Source organism: Aplidium turbinatum, chromosome 12, assembly GCF_918807975.1.
Source record: "Aplidium turbinatum chromosome 12, kaAplTurb1.1, whole genome shotgun sequence".
NCBI classification, from domain to species: Eukaryota; Metazoa; Chordata; class Ascidiacea; order Aplousobranchia; family Polyclinidae; genus Aplidium; species Aplidium turbinatum.
The window spans coordinates 12,849,011-12,863,839 of NC_137483.1; the positions used below are offsets into that span (position 1 = coordinate 12,849,011).

The 14,829-nt window shown below is 38.8% G+C and overlaps 1 protein-coding gene across 1 annotated transcript; it reads right to left on the minus strand.

Moving 5' to 3' along the window:
- Nucleotides 1–1,644: 1,644 nt before the first annotated feature.
- On the minus strand, nt 1,645–14,047 carry LOC145780895 (ribosomal oxygenase 1-like). Its single transcript, XM_082592553.1, has 16 exons — nt 13,848–14,047; nt 12,876–13,038; nt 11,976–12,087; nt 11,149–11,237; nt 9,890–9,966; nt 9,470–9,631; nt 8,701–8,846; nt 8,062–8,275; nt 7,382–7,488; nt 6,956–7,098; nt 6,609–6,787; nt 5,905–6,009; nt 5,219–5,360; nt 4,138–4,336; nt 2,899–3,031; nt 1,645–2,538 (listed from the first exon to the last, which is right to left on the minus strand). Exons 1-16 carry the CDS (start codon nt 13,923–13,925, stop codon nt 2,467–2,469), a joined length of 2,121 nt encoding a protein of 706 aa, XP_082448679.1. The 5' UTR covers nt 13,926–14,047; the 3' UTR covers nt 1,645–2,466.
- Nucleotides 14,048–14,829: the final 782 nt, after the last annotated feature.

Consider the following 14,829-nt stretch of genomic DNA (forward strand, 5'->3'; position numbering starts at 1 on the left):
TATTCTTTGGATATAGGCTTAGTGCGTTTTTCTTGGAAATGTCTTGATGTGGGGCCCAAGGAATCATTGGTACCGGGCCCAAATTATCCTACCAACGGCCATGGTGATGGACAATGACTATTCTTTATTACTATAGTGTATATTAACTATTGTGCAGGGGTAGGCTACACAATACACATACCTACTACCTCATCATCATAATCCATCGTCGGTTTGTTCCCCACTAGTGGGGGTGGCCGATTGTTTCCGCGCAGCAATTGTTTTAATCCCTTTTCTCCATTTCACCCTGTCCCTTGCATCTTCCTCCTTCAGTCCGACTTTTTTAAATTCATCCTTCACTTGTTGTTTCCACGTTCTTCTTGGACGACCGCGTTTCCTCTTCCCATCCACCTTTAGATCTAGTGCCTTTCTAAGAAAACTTCCTTCCTCCCTCCTTATCACATGTCCATACCATCTTACTCCATTTGCCCTTGCCAGTTGGTCTATGGTCTCTCTCATCTCTAGCATATCCAACAATTCTTCAGTCCTTTTTTCCCTTCGTTTTCACCCCACACATTGCTCTCACCATTGACCTTTCCGTTCTTCTCAGGATTGCCAGTTCACTCTCTCTCAATATCCATGTCTCGCTACCATATAGCATTGCAGGCCGCACACAGCTCCGATATACTTTCCCTTTCATCCTTAGTGAGAATTTTCTGCCATACAACATTTCCCCACATTCCCTGAACTTTGCCCAGCCCAATCTTGCCCTTGTTGTCACCGCTGCTTCACATCCACCACTTCCATTTATCCGATCACCCAGATAACAGAAGTCTGTCACTGTTTCTATGCCATGGCAGAACTCATCATCATGGCCTTCCACTTCATTGATTCCTTTACTGCACTTCCCACAAACAAAACACTTCGCCAATCTTGTTGCGGCTCTCTTGACATTAGCACATCTTGCATGTACCCACTTTCCACATTCCTTGCATTGCATTGAATTTCTCATCACTCTCTTGCCACATATTCCACAAGGTTCTACTTTGCTCTCAACAACTGTTCCTTCTGCTCCACTCACCATCACTTTTGTTTTTTCAAGATTCACCTTCATACCGTTGGTTTCAAATGCTTCTTTCCATTTCTCAAACTTTCTCTCCAGTCCCTCCATACTATTACTTGTCAAGACCAGGTCGTCTGCATACAAAATTTCACTCAATAAGCCCTCCCTCACTCCTTCAGTTACAACGTCAACCACAATAGCAAATATCGGTAAATACCTAGACTTTCCTAATGTTTCAAGTCGTGCCACTGATGGTGGGTTCTGGTTTAGTGGTTGAAGGAGTTACTCAATGAAGTTGCAGCTATCCTGCCCAGCCATGGCGCTCTTTCGTTTTGTGAATAAAGATGAGGAGTTGCTTCAGTACAGAGTGGTGGTCGGAATAAGAAAGCTACCGTACGATAAGAGTTCCTTGAAATATGAGGTAACTAAGGCTGAGCTACAAAAGTAATTTCATCTGAAGTTCGTAATTATAAACACTCAGTTATTGGGCTGCGATCAACCTTCTTGCGTTAAAAATTAAATGAGACTGTTCGCAAGACATTTAATTCAATGACAGACACTCTCTTCTGTAAAAGTAACTATACCACCACAATGTGTTTCAGGTGACATTCCACGTTTATTTCGACGCTTTGTTACAATGCTACAATGTTACAAACATGTGACCGCTTTGTCAATCTGTCACGACTGATTTCTTCAGGGGGGGTAGACTAGATAATGACTACCTGTCTAGCATGGCAAAACACAGTACTATGTCCGAGTCACTGAGAGAATATTTTGGGGCTCCCAAATCAAGACCTTTATAAAAAAAAATGCACTGCATCCAAACAATACGCTGTGATAACTTCCTGTTTCCGACCCGGGTCGAAAAGTGTACCTTTGTCAACGCAACTGCATATTGATATAAAACAACTAAACTTTTAGCTAAAATAATAAAACGTTTAGTTTAGTTGTTTTACGGCAACATGGTTCTGTATTCTGCCACGTAAGACAAATAGTCCTTACCTGATCTCCCCTCCTAAAGAAGTCATTCGTGTCTGATGATCAAAAGGTCCAGATAAATGCTGTTTACCAATTGAAACACCTTGTGATGTTTATCTATTTTACATCAAAAGAGCGTATCATGTCATTGAACCCTCTTGCATGTCATAAAGTACACCATTCCAACTAGCGGATGCATTTTGGTGGTATGGAAAGAAAGTTCTTTGAAAGAAGCAACAACTTCCGCCAGTGCTATTGTAAATGCATACCTCGTTTCAATAATCTTAGGCCTACCATGTCATCTGCAGCAAAATGTATTTAAGAAAGCTTGTAGGCTATAAGAAGCATGATTGACAATTACAGTATAAAACAGCACAAGATTAGGCGAGTCAATTGTTTCTAATAAGCGACAATTTTGGCAGTTTTGTGCCAAATAAGCTGACGAGTCACGTGGCCATCTTGATCTTGTTTTCCGTGATAAGAATTCCTTTTTCTAAAAGTGACGTAGCCAAGTTGACCTGAAAAATCATATATCAGAACGTTGGTATTGAGTTTTGTGGCCTTGCCAGCTACAAACGTGTAGCATTGTAGCTTATCTTGCCAAGCAACTAACTGTCCAATGTCCTATGGTTTGAAATTTAAAACGTTTTACCATCTCGCTTGAAGTCAAGGTTTTACTGAACAAATTATTGAATTGAAATGTTGCTGTTTTTGTAACGAGCTCCCAGCCAGTAAATAGGTTCTCTTTTGCATTGATTCAACGTCTAGTACATAACCGATATTTAATATTCCCAGACATTGCATCAATGTAAAAAAAGAGCTGATTTTCAGGCTGACGTTAAAGATTTAGCAAAAAATCTCGAAACGACTTTGTTTACCTTTTCCTCATCTGACGTCAGTGGGAGGCTCTCAACCGTGACGTATTCTGGATAGCTGTCAATCAAGTACTCAAGTGCGGGAGCGTATTCCGACTCCATTTCAAAATATTTCTTTTCCTCGTCGTGATAAACTCTAACGAATATATTGCATCACAAACTATTAACTGCAACATACTGACAGTGATTTAACGTAAACTAGCATCGAATATACAAAAACAATTAAAGATTTTTATGAAGCAAGTGAATTGAGCAAGCGACACCTGAGCAAGTGACAACTGATCTAGTACTATTTTAGCAAGTGGCTGAAGTTGGTAAATGATGAAACTGAGTAAGCAACAACTGAGCAAACCATTACTTGACATGTCACAAGTCAGCAAATTCAGTTTGCCAAGCGATGACCGACGTGGGCATGTAAATCTTATTTGCTGACTTGGCAGTAGCTGAAATGTAATTGCTGAGTTGCCGCATGCTGAGTGGTCCGACGACCCTTAGCCACGTGCCCTCAAAATCATCAAGAAAAAACATGCCGTTTTTTTCCTTTTTGCAAAAAATTTTCGATTGCCTATTCTCATTAATCTAATCGACGGCAATACAAGAATAATCCAATATTCCAACACATTGTTCACTCAGTAAGTTAGCAATGAAATTATACTACTCCTCAGACAGATTTTCAAACTTTTATTGAAAGACTACTCCTCAGACAGGATTTACTACTCCTCAGACGGCAATACTACTCCTCAGACGGATTTTCAAACTTTTATTGAAAGACTACCGGAGTACCGGTAGCCTACACTATCCATTGTCAACAAGTCACTGAAATCCTTTTGCGAAATCTTGAAAAAAAAAATTGAAACTAAGCTTCAATTTTTAACCAAATCTTGCAGCTCAAGAGCTTCTACAGAAATCCAATTTCGTCTTGAACATATATATTATTGTGCCTAAAAATATTCGAAAAAGCGACCAAAAAAGTAATATTTGTCAAAATTTAGACCCCAGACCACCCATTTCCTTTTCTGAACCTCAACTTTTACATTGTCCATTTTCTTTGACAACTTCTGCTTCGTTACACCTTTGGTACACCCTCTCAAACGTTTTCTAGATTCCCTACTGATGCCTCGTAGTTTAAATTGATTTTCGTTGTTTCAACGTCAAATGTTACGACAAAATGGTGACCACTACAAGTTGTAGAAAAAATACGTCAAAATGCGTTCTTGAAAGCTTAAAAATGAAAAGGCATACCTTGAGTTCTGTACGGAATGATAAACCCGAACAGCTTCGTTTGCGTTCATATCAGGCTCCAGATTGACGCACATACGGACGGCGTTTTTACGCACGACACGTACTTTCGTTGAGATCTCGACTCCACAGATACATGCTGACGGATGGCCAGGTGACGTCAAATGTACGGTTGCTCCGTGTATGGAGCGAGATTTTTCGTCTAAAATTTAAACAGAAAAGTTCGATAACAAGATTAAATAATTTTGGTCAAAAAAGTAACCTATCTAGTAACTGTAAGAATAAAGAACTACTCAAGACGCGTAATTATAATGCTAATGCTGTTAATGTTGTAATCTTTGTTGAGAACAGACTACAAAAAATGTTCCACCAATTCATTGACAACGCAAACTCACAAGCTCTCGAAACACAGAAGAACATTATTTTGTACAAAACATCATACCTTTTCACGTGGCAAGATAATCTAGATAACTCGTGAACAAAACTGAACGAAGAAATGGGCAATATACAATACAGCACACAAAGCGATTGTATTTCTATGAATCTGTACTGTAGTATTCTGTTACTGTGTATATTGTGTATGTTGCATTTAAGCTAAACTGGTGCCATGCAAGGGCCATTGGTTTTCCATAGAACATAAAATGAGTGGACTGATGTTGAGAATATTGAAGAGTACTTGCGTCGTCATTGTCTGAGATGGGTTGGAGATTTTGAACGAATGAGTGAAAAGAATTTGACAAAGCGAGTTTGGAATAAGGTAGCGACAGGAGAAATGATAAAAGGAAGACCAAGAAAATGTAGGATGACACCGTGAAAGATGACATGACAAAAAGAAACCTGAAAATTGAAGATGCCAACTATAGAAACGGAAGAGTCATTGCAAACACTGGTCGACCCTGATGTTTCGGGATGAAGACCAGGCTTCTTTGAAGAAAAATAGATGATAAAATGAAACGTCAATCAGTCAATACAGACTTTAACGTATTTTTTTTACCATTACTACAGCTTCAATGCAATCCATTGTTCATTCACAGCCATCCTGGTTAGATACTGAACAATGTTATGCTGCAGTGCAAAAAGTTACCTGAAGTGAAAACTGGCGGAAGAGCAGCATGGAGGAACTCGACCCCACGAGAATCTGCGGCGGCGTCGGGATCAAGATGGTCGGCCAAGCGATGGAACATGCTCGATACCTTCCCGAGGATTTCTTGACGGCGAGCGGTGTTCTGCAAAGAGGGAGGCTGTAACTTTTGCCAAAAATCGTCAAGGGGGTCAAAGCGATTAAGGACTCAGCGATTTTTTGGGTTTTGATATATACTTTACTGCATGAAAAATTGTTCAAGGACAATTTAACCTTAAAAAATTTTGCTACTTTTTCGAGTGCATTGACGCTCATGTTTTTCAAGTTCATCAGCATACCTCTGACGCTGCATTTTTCCTCTCAAACATACTAATGACAACACATCAAATAATATATCAGTTATAGAATTAACAAATTAGTAAATCTTGTATTTAAAACTTTCAACTTTTTTTTCTTTAAAACTACAACGTGATGCTGCTAATGCTTTGGGCAATATGTGTATTTGTTGACTGCTTTGTCGCTACATTGCCTGAAGTTCAATTTGGGCTCTGTTTCTGCTTTTATTCTGGCGTTTAGCTTCAGATAGCCTGCAACTTAGCTTCGTGTTAGTAGAACGAACTTCCACTTGAGATTCGTTTCACTACACGTCTACCAAGTTAAACACCTCAGTTAGTGAGAACACTTTGTACCTTCTCAGAATTTTGAACTCCTAAACGAGATAGATAGTCCTGTGGAAGACCCTTGCGGAACTCCACATCCTCAGCGATCGCCTTTATGAGTGCCGACGGAATAAGCTGAAAAAATAACGTAAGACATTAAAAACATATAGACAAGGAAGAACTGGTATACCTACACTTGCTGAATTTAAACAGCCTTTTCAAATTACCGCACCGCACACAGACAAAAGATAGTTCGTACTTGGAGATTCGTCAACGTTTAAGTCTAGTGTTCAAAGTGGATTGGGAAAGTGTGCTATCCACACGAAACGTTGCGGTATCACGTATCGCGGTCCACAGGATTGAAATTGCTGCGCCAGATTTAGGCGAAGTTCAGTCGACTGCAAACAGTAACCGGCCACTTCCATTCCGTCATACACAAGCGGGCTGTGTTTCTTTCAGCGATAACATGTGGCACGAAGAAGCAAACCGGTGATTATGTAATCCTTGTATACCATGTGCTGAAGGCATCACAGAATGCATAGGAAAGAAATTCTAGTGGCGCTGCCATCCCAGTCGCCATACCATTTCTTTTTTATATTGATTCAACGTCTTCAAACGTGACTGAGATGACCTGGCTTTCTAGTATGAGACTTTAAATGTCGTCGCATACAAAAAAGGAAACCAGCGTGTGAAGAACACTCAAAGTGTTGGTTGCACTTTATACAACAAAGCACCTCTTCCATTAAATCTCCCCAAGAGTTTTTCTGATAGGTTGATATGGTGATGTGGAGGGAATGCGTGTCGGTGAGTGACTTCGCTTGATGGATGAAGCCGCGAGGAAAGTAGAGCAAGTCACCAGGCTCCAACACCGTCGAAAAGATTTCAGATCCGATTTCACTTTGTTCAAAATTTTCTGAAAAATATCAAACTGTAGAGTTGTCTCATATTTTTTAAAGAAAAATAATGATTATCCTCATCAAATATGAATCGCTTCAGTACAAAACGTAAAACACTCATCGTAAGAATTCAAAAGAAAACACAGATTTTATCTTGATGTGGCCATATCTATAGTTATACTCACGACTAGAGTATCTTGGTAAGGTTTCTTCGGTGCTTCTAGGGTCGTAGAGGCTCCAGTGCTTCTTGCCTTCAAGTTGTAGCACAAACGCTTCTATGTCATCGTAGTGAGGAGCAAACCCTTGACTACCGGGCGGGGTTAAGTATCTGGAGAGAATGATTTTATCATCTATGTGTTTCAGATATATCTGACAATGTCGAAAAGACAAACTGCGAGTGGAACTTTTACCCGATATTTTGAGTCATAGTTTTTTTTGCTGCGTCATGCTTGTAATAAACGGTGACAAGAGTTTTTTTCCATAAAATTATGCCATCAAAAGAAATGAAGCCACATGACTTTACAAAATAAAATCAGTCACACTTTCGAACGCAAAGCTGTAAGAAGAACCATTACTAAGCGACGAGTGGTTTGCAGAAGACATCAACTTACATGTTGGCACCAACCATGCTTTTGAAGTACTCCTGCAGGGTGCTGCATAGCTTCCACACGGACTTACTGAAGGCTTGTGGGTTCTTTATGCGGACAGAGCAATCATTCTAAAAAAGAAAATTCGAACAAGGTATGAGTTATGCACGCATGTTTTCAAAGTAACCTATTACGCAAGCTCATTGCTACTGGTATTGAATACGGTATAAAGTATAGACAATTTTAGATTCTAAACTGTTGCGTTGAAAGACTAAGCAATAGCTTTTATTTTTGGAAATAATCACAACCCCATCAACGATGCAATGTGCCAAAAACATGCGTGCGACTGGTCATGGTCAGTGCAAGTTGAAAAATAGTCACTCACTGCTAAAATAATAGTTTTGTATCTTCAAATTAACAAACGTGGCTACTACATTAACCCTTTCTACCGAGTGGACTCACGCCAAACAGGTTCAAAATGGTAAAATTCGCATTATCCAATCAGGTCAAACAAACCCAGCAACAGCAGTGGCGCTGCATCAATGAGAAGTTGCGTTGGTTGAATCAAGCATACCGCGGGGCAGCCGTTTGAGTTGATATCAAGAAAAAGGGTGTTGGCAACAAAACTACACACATTATGCGTATGTCCTTTCTTCATACAAAGCAACAAAATGATCAAGTTGTAAAAGTCGACCTCACTTCACCTTGTAGTAATCCCACACCACGGGTGCAAAAGCCCTTCCCTCCACGTTATGAGTCTCTCGGACGCCATTTTGGTAGGTTGTCACATCCAGATTGACACCGAAACGGACATTGCATTCGGTCAGAATGCGGTTAAGCTCCCGCGAGCTGAACAAGCCTTCAGCGTAGTCTGTGATGTGTCGGCGAACCAGAAGCGGCTTCTTTTCCCAAACGTTACTGGACGAAAGAAAAACGTGGTCACGAGTACGACTTTATTTCACTCTGGCGGTGAATTGTCGATCATCTGGTCGAGTTGTTGTCCGCTCGGTGTTTGAAAGAAAATTGGTTCGAAACCCATCCAAAGCACGCGATTGTATCATGTTTACATGCTTAATGATATTCTGGGAATTAGATTGAAAGATGGGACTTCCCGTCTCTTAATCTAGGCTAGACTTCTAGTCACCAAGCATAGATCACTGAAGCTGTGCATTAATTGCACCAAAATGTTCTGCTCATATCGTTTAAAAACAATCTTTTGGATTTTCTTGTTACAAAGAGCCTCGCTTAAGCTGTAGAAGTGGAATTACATTATTTTTCCAGCCACCGAAGTTCGCGATATTATTATGTTTTGCAGTTGAGTTGAATCAAACATTAATGTTTACCTGAAAAACTTCTTGGTTGCGAAAGGGTGGATCAACCATTGAAACAATAATTGGCCATCTTTCTCACTGTCACCCTCTGGAAATGGCATCTTTGGAATATTAGATGGTTTCTTTGAAATTGTAGCATAAGATGACGCTGATGAGCTCTGGAAATGGACGATTTATTACATTTTTCTGATACTATGACTACTTGAACATTTAAGTTTCCATGTATGTTGATGTTGAGCAGAGAAATGTTAAAGATAATTTCCATGTGTTTGAAGGTAATTTAGAATGATAATGATTGAACGGAGTATTTGTGGACACAACAATGTTTCTTTACGAAGCCGTTAAAACCGTGTAGTTGGAAACATTTCAGCATGTTTGGAGTCGGATTAGTGGACATTTGGTGCTGCGGAGCGGCAAGAATTTTGATCTTCTCGAAATCGATGCTTAAAAAACAGGAGTGTTGATCAGGCTTCATAGCCGTGATTTTAACAACCCGCTCAAATCTGAATACAGCTCTCCCTGTTCATGCAACACAAGCCCACTGCAAAGTCGATAAAGGTGTGATACGTCTTGCAGTACCGAAACATTCAAAGGCTATTTCTTAGTTTGTACCAATAGTGACGGATCCGTTAACTTAATTTTTCTGTGAAAAAGCTTTTCATTTAGTCCACCATTGCCTAAGAATGTATACAATTGTAAAAATCAAAAATGGCTTATGGGTTAGTTAGCGTTACAGTTGCATTTATACAATTTTGAAAGCGATCATGTGACACATTAATACCTTGTTCTTTCCATAGAGTTGTGTTTCATCGTTTTGTGCAGAGCTTTTTGAAACTTGCCTATTCAAAGCCACGTGGTCGCCACTGTCCCTACGAACTTTTTTAGTAGGTGGAGAGTCAACCACGTCACTTGCAACAACCAAATTCATGGACATGCCTTCACCCTGTAATATTTTGTAAAAATTAACGAAAAAAATCTAAAGCCGCGATATAAATTATCATAATAGGATTTCTGAATAAACAGTGAACACACAGTTGGTTATGAAGTACGATATCAGAGCAATTTTTAAATAATTTTATAATTCTATTTTTAAGTATAAAGTGTACTTTGAAAGCATTTAAACTTGCTGGAGATCTACTAAAACCACTAGTTAAAGATAAATAGTTTATAAATGAAATTGGTTTAAACTGAAATAAAAAACCTTTTTTTGTTGACTTTTCTTTTCAGGCCCTTCTTCCTCGCTTAAACTCATGCTTGCAGAAAGCTCAACACTACGAACTGAAACACAACATGATGCAATTATAGTTTATGGCGTATTAGCAGCAAAATGTTGTGTGCATTTTGCTGCTAAGGTGTTATGCGCGACCACTACCAAAGATTTCATTGAAAACAATAGTCAGGGGCAAGCTTATTCAATAAATTCAACCGAGTTGTAAGATGAACATACATGTTTTGCTTTATGTAAAAAGTACAGAAACTTGTGATTTCATTAACACAGTGTCGATTTTTGTATCTTTCATAGTTTTTTCACATCATGTGGCAGATGTACTAGGTCAGGGTGGTCCAAGACTGCGAACATGAAGGGCCACATTAGGGTCCGAGAAAAACTTCACGGGCCGCATAGTGAGAAAAGATAACGCGTTGCTGAAGGTAGAAACGTAGTTAAATAAAAACTTAACTAGGTTGCGATTTTGAACTTCTTTTCTATAGATTTCGATCTGTTTTAGCTATATTCTTACAGTTTGCAGGCTATGAACATTAACAAATCTTATCGCTGACAAAATACAGTTGCAATGAAAGAACTGAGTTTGCTGTTCTGATCGACCTAACGTTTTGCTGCACGCCTAACTCACTTTTTATTCTCTGCTTGCGACTCAAAAAGTGATTTTCAGCTAGTAAAAAAGATACGATATTATATATTAACACGTCAACAACTTAGTAAACCAAAACAATTTATTGTTTTTTGCTTTTGCATATAGTGTCGATCTCTGGTTTAAATTCAGTGGTCGACAGACGTAAGCAGGCATCCCGGGTTTCATCAGCCATTCTGTTCCGTGTGTCGCTTTTTAATCGCTTCATAACGGAAAAAGTGCTAGCAACAAAAGCAAAATATCAACGCACGTTTGTGTCGTCACAAACCGACATTGTTCCCTCATAGTTACCTATTGACCTGATTATGCGCAACTTATTTAGGGTTGTGGCGAATGTAATGTATTTATAAAACGTAGGTGTATTTTGAAACCTTGGATTTAGCACTGATAATTCCGGCATGCACAAAGTGTTTGCGGCCGCACAAAAAATTCACGCGGGCCGCATGCGGCCCGCGTGCCAGCGTTTGGACCACCCTGTACTAGGTAACTAGAATATAAGAAATCACAAAACATGGACGTCTGCTTATGTTGCCAAAAATGTAGCATATAAGTTTTAGAAAATTCATTACTTGTCCGAGGCGTTACCTACCTTCTTTGTATACGATTTGGTTTTCTTTGTTGGACTTTTCCCCTTTTCGCTTACGGTTGGTGTCATGAGCAGTCTTTGTTGCTTTTCCACTGGCAAATTAATGAGCATAGTAAGTGGCGCTGAAGTTGAAGTAGTGTAGGAAAAACACTCCAACCTTCCAGTTAAAGACAATTGAATGTACTAGAGCACCACACAAAGCAAACTATAACTGTAGCAATGGTTCTCTAACATACATATCAGCCGTTTTGATGTGCCAGCAAAACAAATCCGCTCATTTAACACGTCAACAGTGTGAAGATTTTGAGCAAAGTGCACCATGGATAAATTATAATTGTCCAGTTTGAATATGGTCGATTGTATCAGCGATACAAGTGAAGCCATGAAATGCTTAACAGTAATACAGTAAGGATCACTTTACACTTAAAACTTATTAAGTGAAAGAGTTCTTTCTATGTATTGTTTGAAACATCTGCCAACTTTCATTGACTTGGTACAGATGGATCAATAATATTTTTAACTGGTATGATGATATAGTGGTATTTTGTATATTAAACTTGATGTTTACCCTTTTGTGCATGAAAACACTAATGTGAAACACATTGACAGGCTCAGCCTCAGCCCAATGGTGGTTTATGGACTTTTAAGCGTCATTTATGCATTTACATAAAACCCAAATTAAGTTCAATGCCCGGTATACCATCACATCATAGCAAGCCTAGTTGCTATTGTATAAGCAAGCCCAGTTGCTATTATGCTAAAACTAAATGTCTGTTATGAGATCAACACTTCAGCAAACTAGTCAAACATATTTCGATAAAAATAATTACTTTTTTGCTCCTTTGAATGATGGATTTTTCATGTTGCTAAAGTTCAGCACAGGAAGTGTCTCCACTTCTTCAGATGGATCACAAGATGGTCGCCAATGAGTAGAAGCAGATGCTAGAAGTACCGTTAAACATTAAATTGTAAGAGATGTGTTTCATAGTACGGTACATCAATAATATATACATTGATATATCACTATCAAGGAAACTGGCAGCAACCCAGAAAAGGATAAAAAGGATGTTGACTGACGATATGAAAATATAATGTATTGGAGCAAGGGGAAATGGAAGGGCAAATGGAGTAAGATGGTATGGACATGTGATAAGGAGGAAGGAAGGAAGTTTTCTTAGAAAGGCACTAGATCTAAAGGTGGATGGGAAGAGGAAACGCGGTCGTCCAAGAAGAACGTGGAAACAACAAGTGAAGGATGAGTTTAAAAAAGTCGGACTGAAGGAGGAAGATGCAAGGGACAGGGTGAAATGGAGAAAAGGGATTAAAACAATTGCTGCGCGGAAACAATCAGCCACCCCCACTAGTGGGGAACAAACCGACGACGGATTATGATGATGATGATGGAGCATCAAAGTAAAAAGATTAGATAAAAAAGCAAAAACTTCCTCTTTGGTCAATAAAGTGTTGCAAAACAAAAATCTTGTATATGCTAAATGACAAAACCAAGTATTAGCTTTTGTGATTACCGCATAAGATCAACAACAGTGATAGAGCACAAGGGCAGCAAAAATTTCTAGTCTTCAGAAGAAAAATGAAAAAAAAACGAAAAAGCAGTTACCATATATCCCAGATGGAATATAAACTGGTCTACTTATAGCATACGGTATTTGTAAAGGACTCATTTGAAATCATATTCTTCCTTTTTTAAACGTAGGAACAAAAGCATTTACCTTCTGCCAGCTTTTGGAGTTTCTTCCTTTTTCGCTTAATTGAGCCTCGTTTCAGTGAAAGAGCAGCCTTATTAGATATATGCTTTATGAAAGACGTTGAGGCAACTGAATCTTTAGACTCTGATTTTTCAAGATTTGTCTTTTGACCCACAGCCTTTTCTTTCTGTAAAAATAAAAATGACTATTATTTTCATTATCTCGGGAAATTTCCATAGGCGTAGCCAGGGGGGGGCAAACGGGGCCATGCCCCCCCCAAATTTTCAAAGTTTGGATTCCGAAGTTGAACCCTTTGTTGAAAATATAATATAATTTGTATAAATTTATATTGTTTTCCAAGACATTTGGCGATTAACACCCCCCAGGACTTGTTTTAGACACACAGAAAGACACCAATAAATTTTGCAAATCGTACATCGCGCAAAGTTTACGCGATTTACGCTTCTTTTAACTAATCTGTGGAAGCAATTTCAGAATCGCTTACTCTGTAGGGTTTTTGTGTAGCTGAGTTTTTTGTGTTCTCTAATTTTAGCCGCAGTTTTTGCCCGTTTGTGTGTAGATAAGAGCTACCTTTAATAAGTTAATAGCTGTTTATCTGCTAATAAGTTTCATACAAATATTACCCTAAAAGTGTTTCCAGAAAGCGTTATAATCCATTATTTAAGTGTAATTTTGCAAAAATTTTCCAGGGGAGCATGCCCCCGGACCCCCCTAGAATACGCGTGCCTTCGGCACGTTCTAACCCCCACCAGCTTTATTGCTTCCCTTGCTTAACCAACCAGGATGCGCCACTGCACATCAGGTGGCGATGTCTTAAATCAAACATTTCGTCGTTCTCTTCAATTCATCAAATATTTGCCCCCCCCCAAAATTTTTTTCTGGCTACGCCACTGGAAATGTCCATCATATTTATATATATCTCAATAATTACTAAAAAAAAATAGTGATTGCAAAAGTTTAACAATATCTTCTTACCTTTAAATGTGTGGTGTCTGCTGCATACGCGGCAAATGCAGACACTGGATAACTTTTTTTTTCGCTGATTTTGCCCATGCTTTTTGCAAATTAAGTACCGTATCTTTTCAAAGTTATACCGGTAACAATTCAAAAATTTTTAACTGCAGGCTTTACTATAGCTTGCAACCACTATGATGCCAAGCCTACATAATATTGAGAAAATTATAATTTACATTTAAAACCATAGTCAATGTTACTATAAAAATTCAAAGAAAATGAAGGGGTGTACCAGCAAACATCTATAGGATTGGCCCATGATACAAGAGAAGGATCCTCAGAGGATACAAACTGATATGAATGAATCCACAAGTGAATAAAAAAATAACAGTTAACCTCTCAAGTACATGTAGCTCCACACAGAGTGAAACTTACATGCCTTTTGACTCTTTTTTATTTTTTTAAAAGTATTATTAACTCAAAAAGAATGTCTAAAAAGACATTACGAAAAGTAACTACGGACAAAGGCCAGTGTTTCGATCTTCCGATCTCTTCAGCGTAGTAAGAAGCTGAAGTAAGAAGTAGTAAGAAGCTTTACTACGCTGAAGAGATCGGAAGATCGAAACACTGGCCTTTGTCCGTAGTTACTTTTCGTAATTAGACATTCTTTTTGAGTCAATAATACTTTTAAAGAAATAAAAAAGAGTCAAAAGGCATGTAAATTTCACTCTGTGTGGAGCTACATGTACTTGAGAGGTTAACTGTTATTTTTTTATTCAAATGTTACTATAGACTGTTTTTTTTTGCAATCTATTATAACTACGGTACCGGTGGCGGTACCGCAACCATGATGCTCCTATGAAATCGGCCGCCTTGGATATTGACGTCATCACACGATGTGACATCTTACAAATGGCGCAACTACTTTTCGGAAGGAGAAGCGAAGGGTGAAAGGAAGAAAAACAGCGAAATAGAAGTGATGAAGCGGATTTTCAAAAAACTC

What these genes read in the sequence shown, in the direction of transcription:
- LOC145780895 (XM_082592553.1), bottom strand. Translation starts at nt 13,925, where the DNA reads ATGGGCAAAATCAGCGAAAAAAAAAGTTATCCAGTGTCTGCATTTGCC. An exon ending in AGAAAAGTCAACAAAAAAAG is followed by an intron (nt 9,632 to 9,889) that starts GTTTTTTATTTC and finishes AAAATATTACAG; the next exon opens with GGTGAAGGCATGTCCATGAA. An exon ending in CTTACCAAGATACTCTAGTC is followed by an intron (nt 6,788 to 6,955) that starts GTGAGTATAACT and finishes GATATTTTTCAG; the next exon opens with AAAATTTTGAACAAAGTGAA.